The following is a 17320-nucleotide window of genomic DNA, read 5'->3' on the forward strand; positions in this document are numbered from 1 at the left end:
ATTTCATATTCTGGATGATTCTTTATAGGCTATAAAACTGTCTTGCTGCATAGAGCATTCACAGAAAAGTAAAATTCCAGCCATGTAATTATATAAGAATGAGTAATGGTAATGTGGTTTTGCTGGGAGAAGGCAAAAATCATGCAAGGGGAGTTCAGCAAGAAGGTAACAGAGTGGGAAGGAGGAGTCAGAGAGAGAGACCTTAACAGTGTTCATTCCTTCACTGAATCTTGTGGTTTGGGAAGAGATACTGGAAGCAATTCTCAGCATTTTTTTGTTTTTTTTCAGCAAATTGTTTTGGTAGCTTAATTCAATAGACTCTATAAAACTAATTATAGTCTAAGGTGTGCTTGTATTGTTAACTTCTAATGTGCATTTCCCACATTGGTAAACCACTTGAAATGAAACTTTCTTTAAATGTTTACTAGCCATGGTGCTTAACAGTGCAAGCAGAGGCCTCATCTGTCAGGGACTGTGATCACATAATCCAGGGAAAAATATTACAAAAAATAGCAATAATGGAAGTATAAAGCTCCATGAGCCCTATTTTGTGCAAATCATAGAATCACAGAATGCTTTGGCTTGGAAGGGACCTTAAGGATTGTCTAGTTCCAATCTCTCCTGCCACAGGCAGGGGCAGCTTGGACTAGACCAGGTTGCTCAAGTATTAGTATTATGTAACAGGCAATAACAGTCATCTAATGAAATTTTCCCATCTGCTGAAAGCAAGTTGTCAAAATGTAAAACTCTGAAATTGTTCCTTGGAGCTTAAAACAGCAATATGAAGGAGTGTCCAGGAGAAGTACTGTAACCTCCAGCAAGTGCAAGGAAGAAGATAAAGGGAAGATAAAATACATACTGAATCCCCCAAATTTTCTGTGGGTTGGCTCTTTTATTTTCTTTTTCTTTTAAGATACAGGAGCCAGAGTGGATCATTAGTTTACAATCAATTCTGCTACCAAAATATTTCACAGAGTCTCCAACACGTGATTTAAAAAAATGCGACTATTGTATTTTAAAGGAGTTTAGATACAGGACAATCACGTACAACCTGAAACCAAAAATGTAACCTGGTTAAACTCTACATTGAATATGCTCCTCAAAAAATCTTCAATGAGGGAGAGAGAAAATGATCAATACCCCATATTGTTAGATTTCCTGACAGTGAACCAGGGAGTGGAGAAAGCCCTTACAATCTGGAGGTAACCATAAAGAAATATGCCAGGCAGAGTAAAGCAGGAGAGTATCCAGACTCTCCATGGAAGGCAGGAGCACAACTGAATCAGGAAACCTGAGAAAGATCCCACCCTACACAAAAAGGGCATTCCTCAAGAGACAGGCACAGAACCTCAGTTCTCGAGTTGGCTGAGACACTAGAAAAGTAGGCAAAAGAAACCAGTATGAGGATTCCCTAAGGGGAAAAAGGTCTCTTAGTCAGTGTCAAACAATGCTTCTTGTAAATTACAAAAGATGTATAGAAATTTTTCAGCTAGGTGATTCATACTTGCCTCATACCTGTATGGCAAGAAATCAGCAGCTCTTTCATATGTCCAACACTGTATAGGGAAATGGTAATACCAGTATCATGACAAGCCACCAGTCCTTTTTGCCACGTTCTACTCTCAAGTGAGCCATCTGGGACAAAAATCCTTTCCCTTATGAGAATAAATATAATGAGAAAAATCCAGACATATGTTTAAGAGAAATAAATATGATCCCTTGATTTCAACAGCTTTATTCTGGATTTACATTGAGTTAATTCAGAGTGGTGACACTTGTATGTCTTTCTGTAAATCAAAAGGCATTTCCACTGGTATTTTAGGAATTCCATTGGTTTGTGACTTTTTGTTCCCTTACGCAAAATAAGTCTTGTTTTCTTCATAATGTATGCAGAAAGTGAATGAACACAAGGTCTTCCAAAGCACTGAAGTATTAGGAATATTTGTCAGAAATCATGGAAATTGTAGTCAACATAGCATTGGTGTAGAGGATACACAGCCAATTGTGTGATGCACAACTGCCATTTCCACTCATCTCTGACTAGACTGGAATTGAATCCAGTTCTGTGCTAGGTTATAGAAGAATCTCCTTATCAGATGCACTTCCCATATCCATCTACCATGGAAATTATTGCACAGTGTGATAGGAGTACAAGAATGCTTTTTAGATTCACAGTGTCTGGTGTCTTCATTTATATTGTAACTGCACTTGCAAAGCACACTTTTGGAAAAACAATCAGTGTGTCTTGACTTTGCAAGCCGTACTCAGGACACTGAAAGTTCGGTCTCTTTCATGTCTCCATTTTGCTGCTTTAAACCGTGAGTTGCTCAATCCAAAATAATTAAATTACATCAGTAAACTTAATGTAAATAAGAACACAAATGTAATTTAAATCTTTTGACAGTTTGAAAAGTGGAGAGGAAAACATGTGATGCAATTTTCAAGATTTTTTTCTTTTACATGAACTCTGAGATCATCACATTGTACTTGATTAATCTTTTGTGAACCGTGCTTTTGTGTTTCATTCAGTGCTTCTAAGACAGCTTTTCTAAAAAGTACATAAAGTTTCAGAGATCTGTTTTTGTAATCTTAAATAGTTAGTCTTTCAGCTTCAGTGCTACCACTGTGATTTTAATTTAATCTGCTGTTCAGTGCAATGCTGTGGAAACACTAAACCCATCACTACACCTGTCAATGACAGTCTGGTGGAGTTGTCAAACCAAGTCAAATGACACTCCTTCAATGTATACAATATTACTAACAAATTGGATAATCAATCACATGAGTATAGTTTGACAGTAGTACCTTGAATACACTGAATTTAAAACAGATTTTTAAGAGGCAGGACCCACTTCTCTTGTACTAAGGAAGAAAAAATACCATATGGACATTGTGAATTCCCCAGTCAGACTATAAAATTACAGGACACCTCGGGAAATCGTTAGGTCACTGGAAAACTTTTTCTTTGCCTTACTATGAAATTTTCCCATGGGAAACATAAATAATTGGACATTACTTTAGATGACAGAAAAATAGTTTTGCAACAGGAGGAGAATGGTCAGGGATATATTCAGTAGATTTACACAGGTATCTTTACATAAAAAGCTACTATTTTGTTTCTAAAGAGCATCAGGATAACATCGTTAAGCATAGGCCGTACCTGCAGCCACAGTAAGTAGTTTTAATTAGGAGGAATTCTAATAGCACTTAGCTGTACAGAAAATTGTTGGAGTTTAGTTCTTCCTGTATCACTGTTGTCTGTCTGGCTGCCATAAACAGCTCTGAAAACAGCTGATCCCCAGAACCTGAATATTGATCTCAATGTCTTTGTTCTTCTCTGCTTCACAAGCTTTGCCTAACCCTCTACAGGAATATGTCTTAGTGATTTAATTACCTGATTGTGTATGTGCAACTTTGAATATTTGCCCAAGTTTTTGCCTAAAATTCAGGTTGCTAAGTAAGTTCAACAGTTTTCCCAACATACATTTCAGTGGGATAAGAGTTCTTGGAAGAAAGATGAGAGTAGAGAAGAGACATATCTAGAGACAGAAAAAATAGAGCCTAATCATTTTGCAAATAAATTCTGCCTAGTGCCTGCAGAAAAATACGTTAATGGAAAATGGAGTACTGTAAGTCAGCTTGTTTATGTATACATGTCCTCCTTGGACAAAATACACCTCCTCAGATTAAAATTGCAAAAAATTTTTCAGATTTGCAGAAAAATATATCAGTTTACAGTATTACATTCCATGTTGCATATTTTGAAACTTAACTCCTTATTTTTTCCCCACTCAGGAAAAAAATGTATCTTGCTCTTATTAATTGAATAAATGTGCAGAATTGGAAAAAAAACCCCAAAACCTTTATTAACTTATCATTACAAAATTACTATGCAATTTAATCCTTAATTGAAATATACAAATAGTAGGTTATGTTCAATTGTTTGGTATTTTGGGATAAGTGATTGGGAATTTTGGTGTTAAGCTGTTCTTTTTTAACTATACCTATTTGTCTTCATATATTCATTATGGAAATGAATGTAAATACTTCTCTGCAATTACTTTTCCTCTTCCATCCCCCTCTTTTTTCCTGTAAATGTCTAATATATTAGTTGAAGGAATCACTGAAAAAATTTGCCTTTGACAGTAAGTCTGTCAGCAAAAAAAGCAGGCTCTGGAGAATATTCTTTCTCTGCAGAATATACAGCCTGAACTGCAAAACAGCAGTGTCCCTCCACCTCTATCAGCACTCTCATCCTTACCTAAAATTAAGTTGTCTTTAAAGTAAAGGTGGGATTCATCCCACCAATTTAATTCATGTCTGGGTGTGTAAGTAACCATCCACTGAAAATTGTCCCGAAATATCCACCATTTTTTTCCACAGCTTATGAAAGTAACTTCCATGTGATTGATTTTCTAGCAGGGAAACTTTCCATCTCTCAATGCTTATTCTCTAAATCATCTAGTTACCCTCACCGAATTCCTTTTTAACATCATATCAGTTTAGGCTGATTCTCTTTTGCACTCAACAGGAACAATTTCTAATACTCTTTTCACATGACATGAGAAATGATTTTACAAATGACTGGAATACCAGCTTCAACGATTAGGTTGATATGTGCTTCCCAAAAAAGAGTTTGATTTAAGGAATATTGCTTTTGTATTTAATATTTTTATTCAGGCCTGACAACAGAGAAGCAACTGACAGTATAAATGGTGATAGCGTTGTCAATTAAATTAAGATACATTATGCCCGGTTTGTCAACATTTATGATTTAAATATATCTTAGTACCTGTGGAAAGAAGAGGAGATAGTAGCTAAGGCTGATTTACGTGCAAGACAAAATTCTTGTTGACAAGAAAATAGCAAAAGGTATTTCTTCTCTGTCCTGCATTAACTCTCCTAAATGACCCCGCAGAAGTCAGTTATATCACTAGTGTTTGGAACTACCTAAGTTAAAACAGGATGTGGTCATTAGTCTATGAAACTTTTGTGGGCATTGCATACAGAATGCAAAAAGATTGCACAGTAGCAATATGTTTTCAACATCAGGTATATAAAGACATAATAACATCCATAAGTTTATTGAAAAGATGCAGAAGCATAACACTGTATTTGCCTGATTGACACATGTGCAACTCCTGACGTGCATAGAAACTTTGATCACAGCTCTGAAAATATGGTCATTTATTCTTCAGGCAAACACAGTTTTAAAGATACATACAGCATTAAATGAAACCAATAAAGACAGCTTGTACAAGATTGTCCTTGTGATACTAAGTTAGAAAAAGGAACCATGACTTTTGCTCAGTAGAAGCACCCTTTACTGATGAGTTTTCTTCTCCTCATTGTGAGACACACATAAAGCAGTGTCTTTTACTGTCTACTACATTGTCAGCATCATGCATGCAGTTCTGTTGTTAATATTGTAGAGATGCCATGTGTTTGTGGTTAAGTAATCCTCCTGTTTACAGTGCCATTAGGAAACTGCTGACTCCACCAGTTCACAGGCTCATTTAAGCCTTTCTCTGCTTCTGACCTGCTGAGTATTTGGTATTCAACACTGTATCAGTGATTTCCTGCGGCCACCATTACACAGGCTGTTGGGTTGCTAAGGAATAACTCTCAAGAGGTTAAGAGCCTTGCAGTCACCGCGATCTCAGTGCCAGTGATTACTTGTGCTAATTTTCTGCTTGGTGTTATACTGCAGCACTGACCAAATCTTACATCTGTCCCTTGACATGCAGAAGTAGGAGCAATCATGGCTGTAGATGGAGAAATGTACTGGTTGTTTTCATACTACAATCTCTTCCACATATTACAGATGAAACATCATAATTCAACTTAAAATTTTCATACCCAGCGAGGGGCCAGAAGTCCTTATTCTGTCCTGTGAGCCAGAGCTGAGTTACTACAGAAAAGTATAGCCTTACTCTAACTGGTACCTGTGAAATATTCTTCACCCGCTTCATGGTCTTCAACCTTGAAAAAGTGAATTTTTCTGGTCTTTATGCAAATTAAATTAATGTCAACTCCAGGTGAAAGGTTTCATGTGACACAGATTTTAAATTTAATATTTTTTCTTCAAATTATCTATTATTTTCTACTTAAAATCACACATTGAATATTAAGTATGGGCTTACTGAAGCTATTAATCATTCAGCTAAATAAAACCACTAGGAAGCTGTGAATAGTTGTAAATAAAATAATAGCTTTGCTACCTGCTACTTCTTAGATCCATGCAGACTGGAGGGAAAGACAAAATAAGAGCTGTCATATAGTTTAGAAAAAATTTGCTAGTTTTGCATTAAGATACAGAAACATGATCGCTATACACAGTCTATTATTATTTAATGATATTTTGCATCCTCTGTCACACACAGCTTATCTGCTGCTGGGTTCTAGTCTCTCAGGGCTGTTTAATTTAGTAAGTGTTTCACATGAAATGCATCTTAGGATTACTTTTCTCAAATAAATTGCAAAAAGGGCCACAGTTGTTTGCAACTCTCATGATCTTCAATTACAGTATTATGCAAGCAGACAGTACAATTTTCAACTGGACACTTGCATGTGAAAGAGATATGGCAGAGATGGAAATTGTGCCCTGACCTTCTTTGGTAGAATTCTTGACAAATTCTTCAAGTTATACACTAAAAACCCCATTTTGCTCAATGTCCAAGAGCAAAAATCATCCACAAGTTCATTCCCTGTGAAGAAAAACTTCTTTAATATGTAGCTGGCTTTTAAGGTCCTTTCCAACCTAAATCACGCTATCATTCTCCAATCTCCCTTTATTTTCAGGGAAAGTTTTCTTCTGTGGCTTGTCCTTTCTACCTCTCTCTTTTCTACATTTTTCCTTTCTCATTTAAAGCTTCTCCTTCTTTTGTGATACTTTCTTCATGCTTCTTACCTTTACTATTCATAATTGTCCTCATCAGGCCAGTGAAAAACTTAGATTTTGTGTAACTAGGCAGAGTTATAAACCCTTGTGACTTTTCCATGCAGAGCCTTTATTGGCTCATTGATTTGTTGGTTTGGGGGTTTTTTTGGGGGGTGTATGAGATAGATAAGACTTCTTTGCTATTTCTTCACCACAAAAGTAGAAAGTTGCTAATGGAGTGCAAAACCAGGAAGATCAGTCTGAGATTGACTTTGCTATTGACAGCTCAAAAATAGTTTTCTCCTGGACCTGTGCAATTTCACGTGTTTGTTTCCCTTGATGGTGTCTGTCCTTTCTCAGATTGGTCCATATATTCTTTCCTGAACCTAAGAGGCAATGCATCCCTGTAACACTTATTCAGCATTTATTTTCTTAACTTTTTACTTTGTCTCTTTTTGATGAAAATAATTTGGTGGACTCAAGCACCAGCAAGCAGTCCAATCCTTTTCATGTTTCTCTAAATCAGAGTAACTATCTTAGCTCACCTTCTCACTCATTTCCCACTCCTTCATGTATTTAACTGTCTTTCTACTCCACTGATGGTGCTATGTTAGACCAGAAGAGAAGAGGGTGTCAGTTTTGGAATGCTAACTTCATTTGATCACTCAGAGAATTACACTATAATGATCTTCTAATTACAGAGCTGTCTCGCTGTGTTAAATCCTTTCTGTATGTGCTGTCAGCTGTTTACACTGTTCTGCATGCCCCAGACTTCACATTTCCAAATATACAGTGATAGCTGACAATAGCATTGACAAACATAATTTACATTGTATGGTTGTATAAAATAAGTGGAAGGACTTTGAAGAAGGGGTTGAAATTTGAGAGTAAGCCAATATTACCACAGAAGTTTTAATCAGTGTGTATTTTCCTGTAAGCCAGTTCATTCTTGTTTTTCTGTGTTTTTCCACAGTGGTTATGTCTTTGATTATGATTACTACAGAGATGATTTCTACAATCGGTATGTGTGCCTGTATTTTTGTACATCCTACATAATTTCTAATTTTTGTTTATAATATAATCCTGTCATTTGATTAAACAGGTCAGTTCTGATTTTATGTATTATTCATTGCATTATTTCTATTGTGTATCAGAAGACTATTTGAATATGTCACAGAGACGATTACCACCACCAAATGTATGCTTACTAAATAGGTCTTTTGATTTTATCCTTCTCTAAGAGCTTTTGGGGCATTTTCTATTGGGGCACTGGCAAGATCAGAACTGTAAATTTAGAAGGGTGGCTGAAAGAAAAGGCATAGTTGTATGCACATTAGTGATTATTGGGGCAAAAGATTGCTTTGGAACTGAGCACTTCTCTTTATCATTTTTCATATTACAAGCACAAGGAAAACAGGCACAGAACTTCAGAACTATAAAGGGAAGCATTGTTTTTTAAAAGAAAACATATTATTGGAATATATAGAGCTTGATAAAAAAAATATCAAGCCCAAAAGCTTTGCATAATTTCATAAACAAAAGCAGGAATAGATAGACAATAGGAAGAAGAAGAAGAGAATCCCAGATATCCAGAGATAAGAGATCCACAATCACTTAGATAACAGTTTTTTTATATATTTCGAGAAAAGGAAGCATAGTTTCATATTTCACTCTATTATATAAACACAAACCATTGGAAGCTAGAAAAAAAATCACCTGTGGAGTAATAATCACATACTGAACTTTTGCATGAAAGCTTACAGCTCTTCAGAAACATTTTTATCCAGTAACGTCAAAAAGGAGTTTGTGACCAACCTGCAGTTTATCTAATACGATAAATGATGAGTGGCAATAAACACTAATATTTATGTTAAAAGTAGAAAAAAAAAGGTTTCTTTTTCATCTTCAAACACAATTCTTTACTTGTGCTCACAATGACTAGAAACTGCTCATTTGTGGGAATATTTAAGGCCATGGAGTTCACAGTCAGTGAGTGTGATAGGACCTCTGTGACACATTTTGTAGACAGCTGTGGAAAAGGAAGGAGATGGTTACATTGTCTGTAGGATTAGAGTACAGACAGAACTGTGGTTTGATTTAAGCACTAGGTATGTACTTGCCAGAAAATGGGTTAGAAGATTTAAGTTTGACTCTGCTTTCAGTTCAGCATACTGTTAGATGCTGTGTTGAGTGAATTACTGTTTCTTGTGTGTCTGTTTTCAAACGTGTATCTGTCTGGCTGGGTGACAGTACTCACAACTGTGAAAATTAAACATGCAGTTATAAATTTCCATAATTACTAGTTGCAAGTAAATTTGAGAACATTTTATGAGGATGTTGCTTATCCCTCTGCTTCAGACTCTGAACTGAAAATCTTCATTTTCTGAGCTTTCTTCTCCTGACCTATCATACCCAGAACTCATAGCTTTTATGTTCTAAATATAACTGTGGCTTTGATTACCTTTTCTACTGCCTTTATTTCCCTCTACACATTTTAGTTATTTGCTATTGATAACTGTATTTTTAGGATTGGGCTAATCTGTTTGGGAACAATAGTTCCTTTTTGTTGTAGAGTTTCTTTTATTGACTGTAGTGGTTAAAACCTGAATATCTGCCTGCTACAGTGGTTTTGGTTTGAACATACTTTTTTTTTAAAGTTTATTAAGCATGGTTGGGTATTTTAGTGTTTCTACACTGATTCATTCTTCCATAAAGAGAACATATGCAAGGACATGTTATTTCACAAACTGCAGGGTATTTCTTTATGGTGGTGGCTGTCTTCAGGAAAGTTCTCTTTTGTACTTTACTTTTACATCTTTAAAGATAGCAGATAGAAAAGTAGAATTTAAGCCATGCATGTAATAAAGGAGCTGAAATGTCACAACAAAATGTACTGCTGTTGTCTGTGAGCAGTGAAATGATGTGGACCTGTGGAAAGCAAGTTATGGATTTTCCATACGGCAAACAGCAGAGTCCCATAATACATCATTCATTTAAATGACACACAAAAAACCTGAGCTGGTCTGTGCACTGGTGTGTGACTGAAATCTGAATAAGGCACTTAATGTGCATAGGTCCTTGAAATCTAATTTGACTTGATATAAAGTGATTACGGTTTCAAAGGGTAATTTTCTCAAAGATAACATGCAAATTTAGTTGACAGAGCTTCCATGACATAAAATCACAGAGGGTTTTATGGAGTCCAGCTGACTTAATCTTTTCTAGGTTGTTTGATTACCATGGCCGTGTCCCCCCACCGCCCCGTGCAGTGATTCCACTCAAACGTCCTCGTGTGGCTGTGACAACAACTCGTAGAGGCAAAGGGGTTTTCTCCATGAAGGGAGCATCACGATCCACTTCGAGTGGGGCTTCTTCCTCAGGATCCAAATGTGAGTTGCTCATATCAGCTGAATATTATTGAAACAATGATCCTAGCAATGTCTGCAAACAGAAAGCTTCCACTATATAGCCCTATTGCAGTCATTTCCTACCCTCAGAATCTAGCTTGAAAAACTTGCTTGATTACCAAAGCTTCCAGGCCTTTCCTGCAAGTCAAGGAGCACACTCATAACACTTTTGAAGAAAATTCTTTCAACGTTTTACCTGCTCCCTTGGCCTCAGAAAAAGCCTGTTTAAAATCTCCTCTCAACCTAACTGCTCATACACCATGAGATCTTGTGAATACCTGGTAATAAAACAAAGATAATAATCCTGTTATAGACAAACAGAGGCACATTGATTTCTGTGGAGACTTGAGGGTTGTATGTAAGCTGGTGGGGGTGGACTGGGGGGGCCATGGGAGGTTGGGTTATGTGTACTTTTTTTTACCAGATTCCTGTGAGTGTAGAAAGAGCCACAGTGTCTTTCTCTGTTTTAAAGGAAGTTCAAAACAGGATTGGCAACTTGGGGTTATTTAACCCTTTTTTAGTGAGTTTGCCTTAGAAAAGCTGATGAAAAGTAGGCATTCCCTCCTCCAAGCTCACCAAGCTCCCCACTCCATAGTATGTCCTGGGAACTTCATCTTCCTCTTCGTGCATCTTTCAGCACCCACCCGTCTTCCCCTGCCCCTTATGTGGAGTGATACTGTCCTTGGAAGCGTCACTGGAAGAGGAAGAGAAAGATCAGGTAGGGATCAGATATTAGAAAGAATGAAGGAACTTCAATAAGTCTTTTGCAGTACTAGAGTGGCCAGCAAAACATCATGCTGTCTTACATACAACCGTGAAATAAGTGAATCCATCAACAGTACATCTTACTGCCAGAGGAGTTAATTACGGCATCAACAGGACGCAGTTGTATGAATGAATAACATAGTCAAATCTCACATGCTAATATCTAATAAAGAAGGTGGACCTCTAGTGAGCCCAGTAGGATCCATTCTTGATCCTATTGTATGACCTGATGATATCAGAGACCTTGAAGGAAAGCATGAAATAAACATGTAAATGCATGTGACTGAAAAAATGGACATGTGGTAAACACAGCTAAAAATAATGTTGTACACTCAGGAAAAAGGAGCTCAAGACATTCCTTGGAGAGGATGATGTTCTGACAATGAGAGGCTCTGTAGCCTGTACAGTTAAATCACTCACAAGTCTCCAGGGAATGAATGGGTGGGATGTCCATTACCACTAACAGGAGCTTTGATGCCTAACACACAGGAAGACATCTAAATTTAGATGTCATCTTATGAAGCTCACTCAGACCCTAAGAGTAGCAGCTGGGAGTAGCAATGCTTCCTTTGTTGTCTGGGGAATGACCATGAGTCTAGACATTTTCATACAAACCTTGAAGTAACCCCTTCCTCAATACTTTAAGTAATAAATTGTGTTTTCTTCTTAAAAGAAAGTATACAGCTCAAGATCTTCACTTTAGAAAAACTTAGAACTTAAATTACTTTGTCAATCCTTTTCGGTCCTTGAATCTTTGGGTTTTCACAAAGTGAATCAAAACTTTAGTTAGATCTCATTTGTTCATCATTTACCATTGTTTTAGCTATATAAATATTTGTAGTACCAGTGCAGTCAAATCACTAATTGTCCTAAAGTATGCTCTAATAAGGATGGGATTTTTTGACTCACTTTTCCATGAAAAGAGAGATCATTTTCAGATAAGTTTTTTATTTATTTTTCTTGTTGTCCAGAACAAGAATAACTATAAAATTCTTCTAGAGAGCTGAGGATCTTAGTGTTAGTATCCCAACAGATGTCAAGAAAAACTCTCATGCAGAAATCTGAATTTCCATTGTAGTGAATGAGACAGAGAATATTACATTAACATATAGATATTTGTTCCTCAGAACTCATGCAAAATTTGCTTTATTTCTTCTGCATTTCAAAAAATATTTTGTAGTACTGTGTCAGGACTTAAGTAATGCATAGCATAGATTACAGGATTCAACCCTTGTTCAAGTATCCACAGACACTTGCTATAAGATTTCCAAAACACTGCCTGCATAATATGGCAAATATTCCAGAACCTGTAAATTATTTAATGGAAGTGCAATCAGGAGTGTCCAGATCCAAACAGGCAGTGTTATGCCCCAGTGAAAACATCCTGATCTATGTATTCAGGTGTGATCTGAATTCTAAAAGTGTCAGTCTAAGAGCTCCAGGTGACAAGATCATCCTTGGATCCAGGTCTTTAACTGAAGGGAGAGCTGCAAGATGCATCACTAAAAACATGGGCTGACATTTTGACCTTTGTTAGGTTTCTACCCTCAATTCATTGCAATGATAATTGGAACACAAATGCAGAGACTTTTTATTGTGATGAAATAAATTGCACAAAATATTATTTCTGCATGCAGCACATCTTTAAAAGGAGTCAGACACACAGTATACAGATTTTTATGCCTAATTTTCCTGTAAAATTACTTCCCTTTTTGTCAATTCTGGTCAAACCATCATAAATGTAGAAACGTGATTTTGTTGACTTGGTCAGGAATGTAATCAGCTTATTGTAAGACCTTATCACAGAAATAGCGGAGCCATTCCCTTAGAAGTTTCAATTTGGAAAGTAGATAATGTATGTTTTGCAGCTTCCTTTGACACTTTCTTGGAGAAGTTGATTATATTGAATTGTGGAAGGACGCAATTTAATATTTTGTAGCCACTCACTCTACACTGCTAATCTGGACTCCTTGACCTAACGCACTGTAACGCACTTGACCTAACGCTTCTAATAGTAATTTATTGTTAGTTAAATAAAGGATTTCTTCAATAAGGAGGAACATGGTTCATGGGAAGGAAACTATTTTGAGTTTTAATGAAATTTAAGACCATAAACCGGCTTAATTGCAAGTTTAGAATTAACAGTGTCAAAATGGTACTGCCTATGCTTGAAAGATTTCACCCCCTGTAGTGGTTTGGTCCAAAATACTTCTTACTATTTCCCTTCTGTGAGATAAGAATTAGGAGAAACGCAAAGCAGGCAACAAATTTGAAAGAATATAAAGAAGTTTATTAACAGACTTAAAAGAAGAAAAAATAATCATACCATACCTTCAGAACACTTTTCCTCCCCCCCACCTTTCTCCCTTCTCCCACTGACAATGTAAAAAGACAACCCTTGAGATGTTCAGTCTGTTTACCACTTCCATAATAACCTTGTTCAGTCCATTTAGGAAGAGGAGTCTCTCTTGCCCAGGCTATGAAAACATTATTACAATGAGACAGCCACCCGGGTTGGTTCTCTGCTCGCATGCGAGTCCCTTCCCACGACTTGCAGCATTTCCCACAACTGCTTTTGAGGGTCCACTCTTGAATTACTGGGGTACAATTTTAAAGTTGAGCCGTTCAGAAACAAAGGTTCTCTTCACCCATCTCTGGGAGCATTTCATCTCTAAGAACAGAGGCCCTTCTCCTTCCCTGGGAGCAAAGGGTCCTCCTCATCTTCATCTCTAGGACTAGCTCTGGGAGCATCTCTAGGAACTGAGGTTTTCTCCTTTCCCATTTGGAGTAAAAGTCCTCATTGCTTCCATCTCTCCCTGTTCAAACTTCTCATCAAATTACAGCTGTGTCAGCATCTGCCTATCTCAGTGCAGGTGCTTTTGCTCACAAGTACAAGTTGAATGCTCCACCCCCCCATGCCTTCATGAAATTACAACGGGTACTCTGATACATTATAGCTTTACAACAGAATTTCAGCTTTAAGCATCTCCTCTTGCTTCTCCCTCAGGTTTTCAGCTCTTCACAGCACTAAAAGAGTTAATTTCACCTAGGCCTTGCAGCTGGAATTTCGCTTATCGCTGTTGGTCACATGATCTTTTGCCGGACAGTGGTGCAGCTTCAGCTGAATCTTGACCACACTGGAGAGGAGGAGCCGAGCCGCTCTGGCTGCCCATAGCAGGGCTGTGGGGGGGTTCCACAGGTGGAACAGAGCCCATCGGCTCCAGGATGGCCGTGGCCCGGCCCAGCCTGGCCCAAGCAGGGCCTGGCCGGGCCCACTGGCCCCCGCATGAGGCCTGCAGCCACCTGTCCCAGCCCCGGAAACGAGAGACTCTGCCCGGGCTTTGTCTATTCTTAAGTGTGGATCACAGAGGCAGTCACAATTTTAAGTGGCTTAAAGAATTGTCCATATTCAAACTGGCCAGCTGATAGGCTCTGTTAGGTCACAGAGGAAGCTGTAAGCACCCCTTTGCAAGAACATCACTTCCAGGACTATGCTTGCTAACCCATGACACCCCCATATAGCAAAACTCTCATGAGATGACTTCCCCTAAGAGATTTTTTAAGTAGAAATCTCATAGATGTAATGCTTCACACTCAGATTGGGTCCAGAAAATGAACCATATATGTCATATTAGGGATCACAACGTGGGAGATCCCCTAAGTGAAATCACCAGAATCAAAAGGACTCTTCTGAAAAACAGCAATCCAAAGGCAGAAGTTTATTGTTGAGCAAAGATGTTACAAAAAACATAGTACCAAAAATGCCTTGCTCAATGATGAACACATCTGCAAAGATAATATCTGCCAGCACAGTAAACTCCTGTTTGACCGAAAAGTGACAATATGTGTTTTAAATTTGCTTCCAAAACACAAAATACATTAGGAAGATTTGACTTCTTTCCTAAATCCATATTTTTTTCAGGAACAGTTATCAATATTTTGTTTTCTTTTTAACTCCAAAGACTAGAAAACCATAAATCAGCATTTCCAAATTACCAGAAGTAACTCACAAAATTAAACATGTTGGTGGGTAAATCACACATAGTAGTTCTTCATATTAATGGTATGTTAATGGTATGAAGCAGTACATTCAAATTGCTATTTAGAACTGGGAAAAGCACACATTCTCTGACAATGCAGAAATTGAAGGTCTCAGAGTATGCACTTTCATTTTACACTTCTGAAATCAGGAGGAAAATATTAATCAAATCTTTTATACTCTGTGTGCTTGAAATTAAGGCATAAACACTTAAGACGTTAAAATATGTATTGAATTATTCTTTAAATTAATTAATGTTGACTCATAGAGTTTATATTTGGCTTCATCAGCTGATCGATTTTTCAGTGATACCTAAAGTAATAAAATATGATAAAATATTTTATATTAAACATGAAGGGCTTAGATAAAAATGCATGACATTTCTTTCCAAAGAAATCTGAATCATGCTTTGTGGATGAATCAATTTGCAGTTACTGTAAAAAAGTGTTCCAAAATATAGCTGTAGTTCAGTGGTAGGCCTTTCATTTTTAAAATGTGACTGATCTTAATTTTATATCTCCTGTTATGCACTGGATGTGGCTTGTCTCCTTTGGTGTTAGATGCTTCTGGAAGATTTATTCTGGAAGGCCACAAAGGGCTGGAAAGGGTCACTGAATCAAATTCCTTACTCTTGCAAGTAGCATCATCCTTTAATCCTTTCAGATACATTTTAGAGATAGTTAGGGTTTGGTTTTTTACTGTCTCTGTTTCTTCTAATTTCCAGCTTGGTTTTTTTCTCATTTGTTCATATTCTTTCTTTTGTGCCAACACTGTCTTAGCATAAAAGTAGTATTTCTTTTTGCCTTTTTTTTGTCTTCAGCAAACAAGCAAAACACTTCTGTCACTCTACAGGCTTTCCATTTTTATGGTCATCTTCACAGCTGTTCTCCACATGTACCTGCTAGAATTCAGTGATTCAACCTGTACTCAACAGCTCCTCATAGAAAGACATTATACTTCTCCATCTTTAGCAATGCATCATCTGACACATCCTAGCACTGCATTTTCCTTCTCGTGGCTGCATATAGTGATAGTCTATTATCCCAAGAATAATTCTGTCACTGTCTTTTTCTGCTGATGAGCCTTGGTGCTGAGAGTAGAAGTTCTGCTGTTAAGTGTAGGATTTTTTTTTCAGTGCAATTGCATGTCATCATTTTTTCTAATGTAAATTCCTTAAAACCACCTGACCTATTCTTCCATTTCAGTTTACTCTGAAACGATGATATCTTTCAATTTCATGTCATCAGAAAATTACATTTTTGGCATCAGAGTTGTTCAAGACATTTAGCCATTTTGGTGCCAGTGCTTGAGAAATTTCATTAGTAATTTCTGTCCTTTTCAATATCCTTTTCAATATGTGCATTTCTGTCACCTGCTGGCCTTTGTTTATCTGCTAATTGGGAAAAAATTACCCAACAGTAAGTTACTTTATTTTCCTGTTCTGTTGTTTAAAAGCAGATGAAAAGATATTTTGGACACATGCAGCTCAGGTCATGTTTACCAACAGCTGTATTTCTTGCCTAAGATCAATTTTAAAAATCCATGTTGTTTTAAAGGGAAATTTATACACTCAAAGCAGGACACCTGGAGCACAGAATTTATAATCTTTACATTTTATCTTTGTCATAACACTGCTTAAAAAGCCTGAAGTTCTTCCCAAGTGCTATTCTACTGAATCACAGACTCACAGAATGGCTGAGTTTGGAAGGGACCTCTGCAGCTCCTCTGGTGCAAGTGCCCTGAAAAGAAAATTTCCCAGGACCGTGTCTGACCACATCCATGGGAAAAAGAACTAAAATTCCTGTGTTAAGATGAAATTTCACATGCTTTAATTTATGACAAAGGTCTTTGGTGTGTCAGTGGGGTCTACTGAGAAGAGTCTGGCTTTGTTTTCTTCATTTCCTTTTATACTGGGGGCCCAGAGGTAGAGACAGTACTCCAGATGTGGCCTCACAAGTGCTAGGTAGAATGGTGTGCTGGGTTAGGCTGGGGTAGAGTCAATTTTCTTCACAGTAGCTACTATGGGGCTATGTTGTGAATTTGTACTGGAAGCAGTGTTGATGACACAGGGATGTTTTAGTTACTGCTGAGCTTACACGAGGTCCTTCTTTGCTTCATCCCACCCCACCAATGAGAAGGCCGGGGGGGCACAAGGAACTGGGACGGGGCAGCTGACCCCAGATGGCCAAAGGGATGTTACAGACCGTGGTATCATGTTCAACAAAAAAT

The 17320-nt window shown here is 37.5% G+C and overlaps 1 protein-coding gene across 7 annotated transcripts in view; it reads left to right on the forward strand.

Annotated features, from left to right (window-relative positions):
* The window catches only part of RALYL (RALY RNA binding protein like), a 382211-nt gene that overhangs the window by 336966 nt on the left and 27925 nt on the right, over positions 1 to 17320 (forward strand). For 6 of the 7 annotated variants that reach the window (XM_069005018.1, XM_069005020.1, XM_069005017.1 and 3 more), the window contains 3 exons: positions 7854 to 7901; positions 10106 to 10269; positions 10925 to 11005. In XM_069005018.1, coding sequence (XP_068861119.1) covers positions 7854 to 7901; positions 10106 to 10269; positions 10925 to 11005 — 293 coding nt within the window. The remainder of the gene's footprint in view (positions 1 to 7853; positions 7902 to 10105; positions 10270 to 10924; positions 11006 to 17320) is intronic. The other variant, XM_069005022.1, reaches the window with a different exon arrangement.

This window comes from Aphelocoma coerulescens, chromosome 2, assembly GCF_041296385.1.
Source record: "Aphelocoma coerulescens isolate FSJ_1873_10779 chromosome 2, UR_Acoe_1.0, whole genome shotgun sequence".
Taxonomy (NCBI): domain Eukaryota; kingdom Metazoa; phylum Chordata; class Aves; order Passeriformes; family Corvidae; genus Aphelocoma; species Aphelocoma coerulescens.